Source organism: Liolophura sinensis, chromosome 1, assembly GCF_032854445.1.
Source record: "Liolophura sinensis isolate JHLJ2023 chromosome 1, CUHK_Ljap_v2, whole genome shotgun sequence".
Taxonomy (NCBI): Eukaryota; Metazoa; Mollusca; class Polyplacophora; order Chitonida; family Chitonidae; genus Liolophura; species Liolophura sinensis.
The window spans coordinates 10,047,097-10,061,674 of NC_088295.1; the positions used below are offsets into that span (position 1 = coordinate 10,047,097).

Here is a 14,578-nt window from a genome sequence, read left to right on the forward strand (position 1 = left end):
GTAACGTACCATTGACTGCAGATTTTAAACAAATCCAAACATGTTAATGGCATTATTTTGAGAACATTAGCCTTTAAATGATAGCAGTCAAATGAATACAAAGTCTAAATCTGGTTAGAAGCCATGTTTCTACACCATAGTTTGCTCACATTTATAAGTGGAATTTTTCCATGGTTTAGACGTGCACTCAAGTGGCTGATAAGCTTTCCTACTGAGTGTAGCCGACATGACCTGGGATCACTTGTTTGTCTGAGCACACCATTATCTGTCCTCACAAGAGCTGTTGTTATAAGGGATCTGTGTCAGATATAGTGGTCTGACAATAATTCTTATCACTGATTTTATTCTGTGCTGAGCTCAGCATAATGACTCAGTCAACAACTGTCAGCACAAAGTTTTACAAGGAAGAAAGAAATCAAAATTTCAGCACTTAATAACATTTAACGTCATCATATGAGTTACAATCGTTGTTTACCTTTTGGGATGCCCTCCCCGCCTTTCAACTATATTCTTGTTCAAAGAGGTTTATTCCTCTGGTCATGATTACACTGCCAGCCTTTACCTATTTTCCCTCAAGCTGAATAGTTCATTACTTCTGGGCAACACTTCCAACCGTCAGCGCTAGTATCCAACACATCCGATGTCCCACCCCACCAGCCTTTAATTGTGAACATTTGCAACCAATGTGTGGGACATCCGGTTGACCTATTTGCAACAATTCTGCGTATGATTGGTCATTTGCGTGTTCTTAATTGACAGTTCGGAAAGGTCTTTCGGGCTCTGACGTCAGATACCTTTGGGCGTGAAGGTTATCAAATCAAAACATACGTGTAAGCTACATAAGACATTATGGAAAACTTTTTCTGTAAGAATTTGCAATGTTTTGTAATCTTTCCGCCCATTTCAACATACATATGTTGCAATATATGTGGAATTACATTTACGGAAATATAATGAGAACTCTTTATTTTCCACACAATTTAAACAGTACGGTTTAGATATTTCATCACATTTAATCCCATTCATTTTATTATTTTTCTCGTTACATTAAATTTCTTAACGGACGATGAACAAATCAATGTTAAAGCTAACAAATATATTTTTGTGCAATCTTGAACAGCAAATGACGATTGTGACGGTAAATATCACAAACACATCTCATCTTCAAACTCGATGATAAAGTTCGTTGTGACACTGAGTTTCTCGATGGACACAACATCACGCGACGACACCTTCATAATTACACATAGTTCCGAGATGAACTATCGTCCTCTTGAACTTCCTTTCTGAATGACACTTTGAAGTGACCATTATCATAATCGACGGTCATGTACTTCGTGGTGGAAAAATGACTTCGGTTCCTTTGCAGACGACTACTACTGCAGCACGTGACCAGCGATTTGAATCCTCTGCGGAATTTCTTACTGTAGAAACAGTATATAACTGGATTCATGCCACTGTTAGACGAGCCCAGCCATTGGGAAATCGGTAGCAAAACTTCAAACACGATATTGTTCTCACTACTCGTGTCCGGGCGAAAATAAAGCCACAGGTATATAGTGTACAATGGTAGCCAGGACACCGAGAAGAGAAGAAAGACCGTAAGCATCATTTTTATAGCTTTAACCTTAGATTTGTAAATGACTCCAGATGTATTGGATATGCCCGGTGCGTTTCTGTTCCAGACTCGATAGCCTATCATACCGTAGCACATTGAGATTACCAACAAAGGAATGGCGTAACAGACAAGAAATGTGGCGCCGAGGAAGTAAGCGTTCCTGCTCTCCTCATTAGGCCAGGCCGCCCAGCACAGGAAAACCTCTGGAGAGTGCGGGTAGACGATCTGCTTGTGGTAGATAGCCCAGGGCAGCGACACACCCAAGGCCAACACCCAGATGTTGATGATGATGATGCGACATATACGGCCGGTTATTTTAACTTGAAATATGTAACAAATAGCCAGATACCTGCAACAAAGTAAAAGGGACATCAGTGTCACTAATGGCAATGGCGTAAAATGTTTAGACCAAAAGATTATTCATGAAATACGTGTACTTTAAACCGCCTTTGGGTGTTTGGAATACTAGTATGTAAGAAATAGGCACACATTAGCAACAAAGAAAGTAAACCAGTGTGATGAATAAAGTGCTTAGCCCATAAGGGGGTTATTTCTGTGAAATACGTACAGGTACTTTTAACCATGTAACGTTGCCAGATATAATATATCCTGTGATATATAGTTGTCTAGCACTTCACCTTCCATTCGAGTTTTCCGTTCATGTCATTTGTCATGGCGTTGATGGCAAGCTTACACAGATGTACATACATTATAATTATTTCAGAGGTGATTGGAACAACGGAAAGGTAATTCTAATCGTCACAGCTGTGGCAATGGCTGGCACCTGAGCACAATTCCAAATAAGAGACTTTATTAGAGATAAGAGTAGGTCATATCGAGTGTTACCTGTCGATTGCTATGGCAGCCAGAGTTGTAACCGAGGCGCATACGCACACGCCTTGTAAGTACGGGGTTACCTTACACATGAAAGCACCAAATTTCCAGCCTGTAAAACAACGGAGCACAGTATTAATACAGATAATCAACCCTTTCCTGTAATAAAATGCTTCTTGGTATATATTCAACAGTAAACTGTTATTGGAAATTTTGCTTGGTGTATACTTTTATTGAAAGCCAAGGATGCAAAAGCAGTTATGGAAAAGAACATTGTTGAACATTCATCTAAAACATAAAACCTTTTGTACAGCGGTACTTAATGTGACAACATGACTGAAATTTACTGATAGATTTCAAGAAGCATTATCATTAGCATTCTGATAAAACGACGAGAAATCGTTCCGCTTTACTTAAAATTGAAACTAAAATCTGAAAGTTTTTTTTCTGTTCGAGTAATAAAATCTGGAACTAAAACGTTTTCAAAATTGTGCTGTATACAGGTAGTAGGCAAAGGTACAACGACCCCATACATGACTAAAAGTTAAGTATGGACGGGATGGGGTGTGTGTTTTAAGCAATACATTTATTTGTTTATTTATGGTGTTTTAAGCCGTGCTCGAAGATATTTTCACTTATAAGGGACGACGGTCAGCATTATGGTGAGAGGCTATAATCAATGCATAATTAACATTTCCAATTCCTAAATCTTTAAAATTAGCCTCGAAATTCAGTGCATGTAAATGCATAGTATGGGGGATCAGTGGAGTTAGTAACTGAGGGATTCAACAAAGAAAAACAACAAGAGAGTTCGAAAGTCAAGAGAGACACTCATCGTCCTTCTGCTTCTAATCGGCGGATGGATATCAGCTAACTATATTCATCGGTGAAAAAGGAGTGCGGTGATGAAAGTGTTATTTCCAACAATATTGTAGTTAGACTAAAAAGAAGGAAAGACTGGTGAATGTGCGACTTTCCACATATCGACATCATCTTAGACAAAGTGTATACCATCCTGCGTGAAATTAGAAAATAGAAAATCTAAGCGGTTTTTGAAGAAATCACAATAGCGTTAAATTAGGTAGTAAAGGGAAATGGTTTTCACAAGTACTACAAAGATATAATCAATACACCATTTTTTCATTGTCTATAATTCTTCAGCTGTCGGCGACCACAAATGCTGCCTCTGCCTCACGTGAAGGATGGCCAGATCATCTAGATTTAATCAATGCAAATGAAATTGTCACTTAACGTGAGTCTCAAAGAGCTGAGTCAGACATATGGAAATACCGGTCAATTCGAATGTAACTGCACTTAAATAAGCTTCTTCGTTTCGTTTGTAGCCTTTGCAGTACCGCCAATTCATCACATCACAATGTCATCACAAAGAGGCACAAGGCTAATTCCAATTTTTGAAGATGGTAAACCCTTTTTAATTGGTTCAACGGATTTTAACTGTAAGTAAATTTTTCATATTTAAAAGCTCCAAGTTCAATATTGATTGCTCTCAATTATTACAGATGGCAAAACGAACCCAACAAGATCTAAAATCATGAATCACAGGCTTAAAATCTTCCCTTTATAGCTGTTAGCTTCGCTAAATGTGATTAAAAATTGGGATTTACATTTTAGCACAAAGAGTAGGTGTAAATCGCCGAGCAAAGAAGAACATTAGTGCTTAAGGTTAAATCTAATATCAGGCATAAGGAAAAAGAGGAGGTAAACTTAAGACGGCTTCCTGATTCGGATCCTAGTTCTCAGTTATCCATGATTAGTTAAAGTTTTAAGTGCATGTACCCCCGTTTTGCTTAACATTCTAATACTGTTCAAATACTTTGAAGATTATTCAGGCTTTTTGGGTGGATAATTAGGAAAGAATACTGAAAAGTGATCTGAGAAGTGATCTGAGAAACACCATTTATTTGGTGTTTTACGCCATACTCAAGATTATTTCACTTACACGCCGTCATCACCGACTTTCACAAAATTACGTTAATTAATAGTTTGTATATTTTTCATTTCCCTTAGAACTTTGCTACTGAAACAAAATCGTTTCCGAAAAAGTTAGGAAAAATTGAATTTACGAAAATTGTGAAAGTCTCTCCAGGTTAAACCGGAAAGGGCGCAGAGGAAAGGACTATAGGTGCCTGGTTTGCCATTTCAAAGAAGGGACAACGCCTTATTGCAGAAATTCTTTCAAATTGTAAATTTAGACGATTGAATCTAATACTCCTGCAGACCGTTTTTTATTTTAATCTATGAGAGGGGTCATTTCTAAATTGCAAAAGATTAAATTGGTTTGGGGATTTTCGGACAAAGGGTACCATGCCTAAGGCTTTCTAAAGAATTAAGGTGAAAATGCTTCGCAAACACGGCAGAGAACGCTAGTTCTATGGATCACATAATCCCGTCCAGCACAGTTCGTACAGCCACTTACGTAACGGCTACATTTAAATGATTAATATAATTCAAGGTTCCATCTCGGCAGTATAGAAGTTTAATTGAAGCCGGTTTTTCTGTGTATCATTTCTGAGGAGATTCAGGCCCTAATGGTGCAGCTGTAATGATCGTTAAGTGAGGGTGTGTGTGTGCGGGAGTGGGGGGGGAGATAAGAAATCGAACTTGTACTGTTTTAGGACAGTAAGTGCGCCTTGTCTGCTGGCAGGTATGCTTTTTGCCGATGGCTGAGGACATCCGCAATGTATTGCGAAGTCATGTATATTTTATCTTTTTGTTTGCATTTCAGATTGGTTTCCATTTGGTTAGCAATTCAGGCAAACAAAGCAAATTCTACATACCTATTTTTTGCTTTGATTTATTTGGGTAGGTGCAAACCGGCAAAGTGACATTTTCATTTTGTGTCGTACCAGGCCAATTTTTGTCTATACATCGGGCCTTATTGTCAACAAAACTCAATCAGAAGCAGACGTACCATAAGTGTAGCGCTGTTTTTATATCGACCTTTCCCACAGATCCGTATGAGACAAGAGTAAAGTTTAGACCGGGTTATAAGAATTGTTGTCTGTGTGGAGTATGTTCACCTATCTCATCCCCTGTGTGGAGTCTGTTCACCCACCTCATTCCCTGTGTGGAGTCGGTTCACCCACCTCATCCCCTGTGTGGAGTCTGTTCACCCACCTCTACCCCTATGTGGAGTCTGTTCACCCACCTCATCCCCTGACGTCGAAGGTCGACAAACCAGTAGCCCACACGTTAAATCATGACATCAATGGAAACAGTTTCGATTCGATTCCACTACAGACGCCCTTCACGACAGGAGTCTTTGTGCTGCCCATTTCGAATATCTCCCACTACAGCAGGTTCTACAGACGGACAATAAAGCTTCTCTCGTGAACTCTCCAGCATGAAAAGCCCACCCTAAACGTATTGAATCGACCAAAGGAACATCTGACTTAATAGACCAGCTCATTGACTCTAGCTATGTCCATCTGAATTAATTTCTTTCGTTTAGCAGAGAGGAAACGCCTTTCCGGAGTCCATGAAACTTCTCTGGATGCACGTATGTTGATAAATCAATAGGATTAATCCGGTTTTTTCGTAGACAACCGCTAAATCTAAATCCATGCGTGCGTGTTAGAACTTTGGAGGCTAACATCGACAATATGTAATTGCCAGTGTGCTAGTAGGATAGCCAGTGTCATGTTTATGTCGAAGAACAAAGTACAGTCATGCCGATTAGATCGTTAGTGTGCATGTAATTACCTAAATGGAGACATTTCCGCCACACAACTACATCTGCACGAGACAGTCACGTTGTTGTGGTATAGCACAGTTACTGTGCTTCACAGTCACAGTTTTTATACGTAAGGTCATCGCACAAACTTACTTTGTTTGGCATTCAAAACTTTTACACGCAATGTCATCAAATAACATTACAGTGTTTATTAGTCAAAGATTCTACAGGTACATTGTGAGGTCATCAAACAAGATTACAGTGTCTGACAGTCAAAACTTTTACACTTAACATAATAAGACAGCATTACCTACCGTGCTTCAAAGTGAACGCTTTTGCAGGCAACGTCATCACACAATATGGCTATCAAGACTTACGGATACGGTTACTATATATTACACAACATACCGTGCTTGGAAGTCAAAGTTTTTTCTGATAACTTTGTCAAAGAACATTGTCCTACGTTGGAGTCAAACTCATACCAGATAACTTCATCAGAAACGATCAGCGTATTTTTCAGTTAAAGCTTTAACTATTACGTTTTACTTCGCCACACGATACTGACCTGCTTGACTGTTTACGGATTAGACTGAACATTGACAGCTGACTTTTGTATTAGACTAGATCATCTGACATTTTGGGCTACACCAGGATAAATAACATTTCGGATTACACTAGGACAACTGACATTTCAGACTACAGAAAGACAGGTGACATTTCAGATTACATGTCGGATTACACTAGGACAGCTGATATTCAGGATTACACTAGGACAGCTGACATTTCGGATTACACTAGGACAGCTGACACTTCGGATACACTAGGACAGCTGAAATGTCGGATTATATGAGGACAGCTGACATTTTGGATTACACTAGGACAGCTGACATTTCGGATTACACCAGGACATGTGACATTTCGGATCACACTAGGACAGCGGACACTTCGGATTACACCAGGACATGTGACATTTCGGATCACACTAGGACAGCGGACACTTCGGATTACGCTAGAACAGCTGACATTTCAGATTACACTAGGACAGCTGACGTTTCGGATCACACTAGAAAAGCTGACATTTCGGATTACACTAGAAAAGCTGACATTTCGGATTACACTAGGACAGCTGACATGTCCGATTACACTAGGTCACGAAAATGTACACACAACTGCATAAAAATGTCGTTCTCGACTAAGCTTTGGTAAGGCTTGTTTAACTTGACAGCACCATTGCGCACTTGGTGGGTTTAGGCACATCCTAAGAATATGAAAAGATTACTTTTTTTGGAGACTCAGCCCCACCGGGAACTGTCTACAGAGCGGTACAGCACAATTAGCAGAAATGTACTTGGGAAGTAAAGAAAACTATCAACGACTAATCGGCGTCTGCGTCGACAGACTCCGCTGGATGCCCTCTCAACATGAGGTCCGTACTCTCGCTAGGAAGTTGTCGTGACTAAAGCGATTCGTATAGACAGAATGGAGCAAACACCGGCTATTTATCGCCAACTGTTTTCAATTGTCCTCACCACAAAACCCCTTTATGCCAGGGAAGAAAAGTTTAAATGGTCCAAAGCAATTTCCGGTTCAATGAAAGCCGATTTTGATCCCTCAGTAAACAATCAGTATCCCCGATAGCATGGTCTAGCTTGTGAGATAATTTCTTCATGAAAACAGAGCACAGCAAAGCGCCTTACAAATGTCCTAGGTCAAAGCAGTTCAATCGCACTATTCTGGATGTGTCAGATAAATGAACTAAACCATTAACAACTATCAAGCTAACGAAAACCAAACCTCCAGTGATTATCTTCGCATGTCTATCTTACTCCAATGAGTCCAATAAGTTTGTCTTTTAAGCACAAACGTTATATGTGTGCCACCTGTGTAAGTGTTGTTTTTGTTCGAGTAATCGATGGTTCATTGAACTAAAGTGTTCGTCTCACCAATGACTGACAGTCTCTGACAAAATGAAATCACGGGTTCAAATCCAGCTCTCTATTTCTGCTGCGGTTTTCCTGTTAGAGGTTTCTCAAGCTCTTGACGATGGTCGGTAGCCGGGCATACCGTTTTCCTCTTTTGTTTGGTGTATATTTTTCAGTACAGCATTGGACAACAATCAAATAAATAAATAAATAAATACAATCAATTTATCTTTATGGTAAATGTATGCTTTCAGACAAACATTACCGTTTTGTCAACCCCGGATCTGTTCAATAAACCATCAATTCGGCCAGCTGTCACAAGGGACAATCTACATATCTTAACGATTCAATTAGTTTGTGGTACGTTTTTGCAGATCAAATCCCAGAATACAGCCTTATTTTGCAGGTAATCTAATTTTTGTCCCTGGGATAAATCATTTATGGTGTTTAAATCGATAGAGAGTTGGTATATACGTCAAAACATTGCTAAGTTAGTGTAAGGATAACAATAATGGATGGATCAAGTCAGAGAGAAAGCTTATGACGCTTCCCATTAAACGTCATAAGTCACGATTAATATGCTCTGTCGTGGTAACGATGGCTCTCAAGTCAGGAAATTCGTGACGCCTTCGTGTATGCTTCATGAACCAGTTAGCCATACGGGTGGCCTTTAGCTTACTTCACGTAGCATGTCAGGAAATTGTCCCTGTTGGAATCACAAGCCATAAAGTGCTTAAAACAAAAACACACATTTAGAGAGTACTACTAATTGATGGTATATTGTTGCCAATCATTATTACCGATGGGATCAATGCAATCATTTATACGTCCGTCAGGAAGTAATTCCCCTTGGCACGCGAAACTAAGATCGCCGCATTGAAAGAAGCCACAAAGCCTTCATATGTGGACTGGCGAATGGATTTCTTGGGAAAGTATGTTTGTCCATTCTTGACATGTGCGTGTACTTTAAAGAACACTGTTCGTTTGCCAGAAGGCATTCGTTATTTGTGACTACACTATGTATTACAGATATTTCCTTCTGACACAAAGTTGTAGGTCTTAGTGCCACTGTCTCGGGAAAATAATGGTATTTTGAACAGCCGGATTAATAGACGTATTGTACTTCCGCTAATTGTTTAATCAAGAGTAATGGCTATTTGTATGGGCTGTCATATCCCATTGCCGTTAGATATTAATCACTCCACTGCCAAATGGAGAAATGAAGAGCCTGGAGACGTCAGATGTTATGGATTAGCGATTGACGCATATATATCTAGTAATTGAAATTTGATAAAATCAATGGCTGGATTGAACCAAGGTACTGCAAACAACTGTGTGCAGTGAGCAAAGTCTGGCCACGCACTTTTTGTTGTCGACGGTCCGAGTCGGGCTGCCCTGGGCTGTGATACTGCCAGCATCCTGAACACCGGTAGGTTCTGATATTAATGGCCAGATTATTCCGTGCCTATTTCCCATGTTTTATCTGGTTTGGCTGACAGCTATTATATACCAATACTCCCGCAGGCAATCCATCATTCTACCAACAGCCACATATTGTCGGACAGTTGCTTCACTGCAACACGTAGTCGCGACTAATATGCCTGTTAAACAAGCCACGCATGGTCAGTTTATAAACCCTTCGTCCACTGGACGGAGATTGGAGTCTTACGGAGGGTCGTTTGTGTACATATCACACATATCAGATATTTTAGTCCACACCGCGAAATGGCGTTATATGTCTACTTTATTTTGCAAGAAATGAACCTTTCTGTTGGTGAATTTACTTTCAGGTTAAGATTTGTTGCCAACTTTACATATTTATTTATTATTTATTTATTTTTGATTGGTGTGTTACGGCGTACTTAAGACTGTTTCAGTTATACGACAACGGTCAGAATTATGGTGGGTGGAAACCGGACTGAGCCCGAGGGGAACCCACTACCACAGAGGAAGTCAATATGAGCTAGACTTGAACTCACAGCGACCAAATTGGTGAGTTGCTCCTGGGCCATTGCGCTGCGCCGGCGTGCCAACCCTCTTGGCCACGGAGGCCCCGCGAACTTTTCGTATATTCTTTTCGGTACTTAGACTTTGGTGTGTAATTCTGACTAGCTAAATCAACAGGACAACAGTTGTTTCTCCGTGAAGTGTATGTATTAACACAAAACTACCCCATGCATTTCGCTTCCCCGCTCCAATCGCCGAAAGAAGTTTAAAAAAAATTGAGAACGGTGTTTAAGAATAAAAAAAGAAACATCACGGCACTAGAAATCTTACAAACTACTTGTATCTTTTTCTATACCCAATGTTGCGTGAATGTGTACAAAATATCTGCCATATCATGCACTTTTAAAGCTTACGTGAACATGGTAATATCACGAATAACCAGAAACGTATGTTTGGAAGGATCTGTAATAAACAATTGGCAAATGCACGGCATCCTCTGAATACCCAAGCTGATTGAGTGTCAGGTCTGCAACCTTCATGCCACGCGTCATGTGCTGTCCATTGGGCCTTTTATCGCCTCATTGCTTTTGCAATGTATCCACAGTAGATATGTAACCTGCGGTAATCTGACAGCACCTTCACAAATGTCGAACTCTTGACCATTGAAGGATTTCCGGCTGAAAATGTTGAGTAATATTTAAGCTGTCCATTATCCGCAGTGAGTCTTAACGGTTTTCCATAACGAGAAAGCGATTGTAAACGTAGCAATGCCAACATAAAGGAAATCGTGACCAAACTTTGAATATGTCTCTGTACATCTGTCCACGCCTAACAGAATAGTCGAGCTCAGTGAGCAAATATTTTTCTTAATTCACACCTTGATGATACCCTGCACTGTCTGGAGATATATATCTGCATAACAATCTAATCGTATTTTTTTAATGTCTCCATGGACAGTGGGGCTAGTGTCATACCTAGTGGCGAGTACACACCCAACTGCAAAGGTCCTCCAAAAACATTAAAAAATTTCATAGGGTGAATAGACATCAGGTTGAATGTGAAATAAACACAGAATATGTAACTCTTGGGCCCATCAAAAAGGATGTAATGTCTTTCAAAGTTACACAGCGTCACATTTGATTGTTGCAAATTAAGATCAAAACCTTAAAACGAAGTTCCGCTGTCGTATAAGTAAAGTATAAGAGTTCGGCGTAAAACACCAATCAAATCAATAAATAAATGAAAACGAAGTTTCCGTTGAAAGGGGGTGGAATATGGAAACCTGTTCAGATACCAGTTCTGGCCAGACTCGTATATCTCGATCGTACGCTTACATCGTTGCTATAAGCCGGCCATTCCTGCCACCAAGTCAACACAAGAGGAATAGAAGAGGATAATCTTAAAACTTTCCTATCCGAGAATCGTTCTGAACCTACGCCTTGTGTGACCTAGCAGTTAAAAGCCAAAGAAAGTGAATGTTGTCGGACAATAAAGTACTATTTCCAATGAAGTGACAATTTACTGGATAACCCCTGTTAAGCTTTAGAGCATAATGCTCGTGTCCCTTTCAGCAAGTATTTGAGCAGGAATTTAGTCTGATAAGACACAATAAAGAGCTGTGCCATCTTTAAAACACATGCTTATATGACTCCACGTCAGTCTAGCACAATACTTCACCTGCTTGGTATTTTCCACTTGCTTTGATTCAACGTAATGATATTTCTCTCCGACAGACAGTTACTCTACCTAAATATTAATAGTACGTTGTTTCATAGATCTGGCAATGCTACCGGTACGCATATTGCTAACATAGCCAACGATCTAGTTATAGTAGGGCTTGAAGTTCTACGACATATTAGGAAGTTGAATCCACAGTAGGATAAATGTCTTCATGACTGTTGGCTTGTGGTCACGGTAAACACAGCTGAGGAATTAATCGTTCAATAGCTCTGGTAACCTAATAGCAAGCAGAGCTCCGTGCTTCTAATTGTTCTATTTCACAGCTCAAATCTTATGTGGCGAGGAATTCCCTGAGGGGCCTGGAACCAGCTGAAGCCACCTTAAGCGGTAAATTAACAAGATATATTGGGGGGTGAGATTGGTTTGATTTGAAACTGTCCCTGTCTGGTTGCCACTCTCCTCTGATTTTCAACCGATAGAATCAATGTGCACGGTGACCTTTCATTTCTGTGGCTGTGAGTTCCAATCCCAACCCAGCTGCTTTGCGAGCCTTGAGTACCATGTAAATTGCACTCTTCCTTCGTGTTCTGAAGGATGGTGGTGCGCTTATAAAATGTACGATTTCTGTTTGACGGCGGATGGCTGTTTACATGGTTGTGTTCCCTAGTTGAAGAAAACAGCAACATCGCCATTGAATGGAATGATCAAGTACCCATCATGATATTGCTCCTCGCGAACGAAGACTTAGACGGGGGTTTTGAAATCAAAGCCATTATGGGGATTAAAACAAATCTTCCTTCCTTTATATGCTGTATTCTCTTACCATACATATATGTTTCATTTCCATCCGGTCGTTATGGCATTCAGAGCCGAAAAAGCTTTTTGCATCACCACGAGTAATTAGTTTAATTATCAGGTATATTGCGCATAATCCGCTTGACATCTTAAATGAATCTTGCACTTGATGTATCGCTCCTATGGGAATAGCTTCTGCGCGTACTTTATCTCCAAGCTATAATTCTGGATAAATATTTCAGAAAAATAGTGGATATTAGGTAATTAATCACCTGCCTGGCAAGAATTATTGCATTAAAGTGTGGATTATATAACGCTCAGCTTCTTTCCTCAATTGATTCATCTTTTTAAACTCATTCCGCACCACATGTCAACTATTCAGCCCAATGATCACGCAGAAAGCCTTTCGACACATTTGTAACGGCTGTAATATATTGTGAACAGTGTGTAAACATTTTATTTCACTGCCGGCGTTGATTGATTTTTAAAGGGTATTGATTCGTATAAGTCTCTGAAATGAGTTTCTGAGAATTCCTCCACTGTTATTTTGACGGGAATATTAACCACGCCTGTTTTGTCAAACCACAGGAAGCAGCCAACACAACAGTTGCGTTCTAAGCTCGTAAATCATAAAGCCGAAACTAAATAAACTACCAAACACGCATTGTTATGAAATGAAAAAGCATTAAGGAAACCGTAAACAGGAACAGGTATTAGAATCAATTGCCATGCTGAATCAATTTTTTCCACTGTAACTTCGTTGCACGCCATCACATCCGATGCTAAGAGGAAATCTACCTTTGAGGAAATGCAAATATTTTTGAACCAAGTGTAAACTGGCTCTCATGCTAGCATCTATTAAAGCTTAATCCCAGCGTTCTAAATACTATAGCCTTTTTATGCCTTATGTAGTGCATATTAAATGTTTAATTTAACTCTGTATTAGCCATTAAGTGGCCGGTAATTGAATTGGGCGAGCTTATTACAGAGGAAGCAATCAAGTTAAGCGAAGTGAAATTGCTACTTTCATTGAAAAAAATGAAAATACACTAAAACTTAAAACTGCCGCACTTACCTGTGAAAAGGCTGTCCAGAAGTGTGAACGGAACAACAAATATCGCTACCAAGAGGTCAGCAACGGCCAAGTTCACGATGAAGTAATTTGTAGCAGAATGCATTCTTTCATTTTTGTACACAACAGCTATAACCATTAAATTTCCGAAGAAAGTAAAAAGAAATATTGCAAAATAACCAAATGAGTAGATAACTGTTAAGTAGATGGGTAACTTTAAAAGTGGTAGAGCTTCGCTCGAATTCTGGCCAAGGAAGCTGTCGTTAGAGAAGTTGGACTGTGATATAGCCGGTGAGGTTTCAGTAACATTTTGAAACATGTTAATCAGGTGGTTTTCGGATATCAGCTTGGGTTGTGTGTAGAGTTGTGCTAGAGCACCATTGCGAACCACTAATCAGAAAATAAGCAAATGCATTCTTCAGCAAGTATCCACTGCAAGCTTGGTAAAAATCCGTGACAGCCCGAAGCTACAGCTGGCCAGGTGATGATGGAAGGTCGAAGGCACGACTGCTTGTGTGTTGTGATCGCTAGCTTGGGTACAGAACACTCTGTTTTCGTTGATCCTAGTTTTTTCTTTATCGAAGCAGAATGAAGAACAATCGCCCGGAACACTGTCTCATAATCAGCTTTCACACGCACGGACGACTTTGAAAAGTCTTCCTCGGGACAACAGCCGTGAAAAGTGGGTTTGGAATACGCCTTGGAAGCTCAAGTTGTAAATGGATCGTTATCAGCCAATGATACCCACTCCAGTGTCTGAAAGGTTTGTTTCCAAGAACAATGCCCTGCCAATAGAACACATAAACTGTCAGAATATATGTTTTCATTCAAGAGCTGTCCTTTAAGCTTCCCTGCCTTGTTCCGCTCATTTGCCAACAAAGCACATTGTACAATAACGACAACGCTTTAATACAATGTTCCCCTTAACATACTCTCAACGTCCAAACTATAGAGCAACGCCGTCATCCGTGTGAACAGAAGACTTTTGTCGATGTTGTCAGAGAAGCAAGGATTGC

General features: G+C 40.0%; 1 protein-coding gene across 1 annotated transcript; it reads right to left on the reverse strand.

Annotated features, from left to right (window-relative positions):
* Positions 1 to 1,240: 1,240 nt before the first annotated feature.
* On the reverse strand, positions 1,241 to 14,008 carry LOC135482285 (neuropeptide SIFamide receptor-like). The gene is made up of 3 exons (XM_064762235.1): positions 13,566 to 14,008; positions 2,465 to 2,564; positions 1,241 to 1,967 (listed from the first exon to the last, which is right to left on the reverse strand). The coding sequence occupies exons 1-3, from the start codon at positions 13,879 to 13,881 to the stop codon at positions 1,241 to 1,243; spliced, it is 1,143 nt and encodes a 380-aa protein (XP_064618305.1). The 5' UTR covers positions 13,882 to 14,008.
* Positions 14,009 to 14,578: the final 570 nt, after the last annotated feature.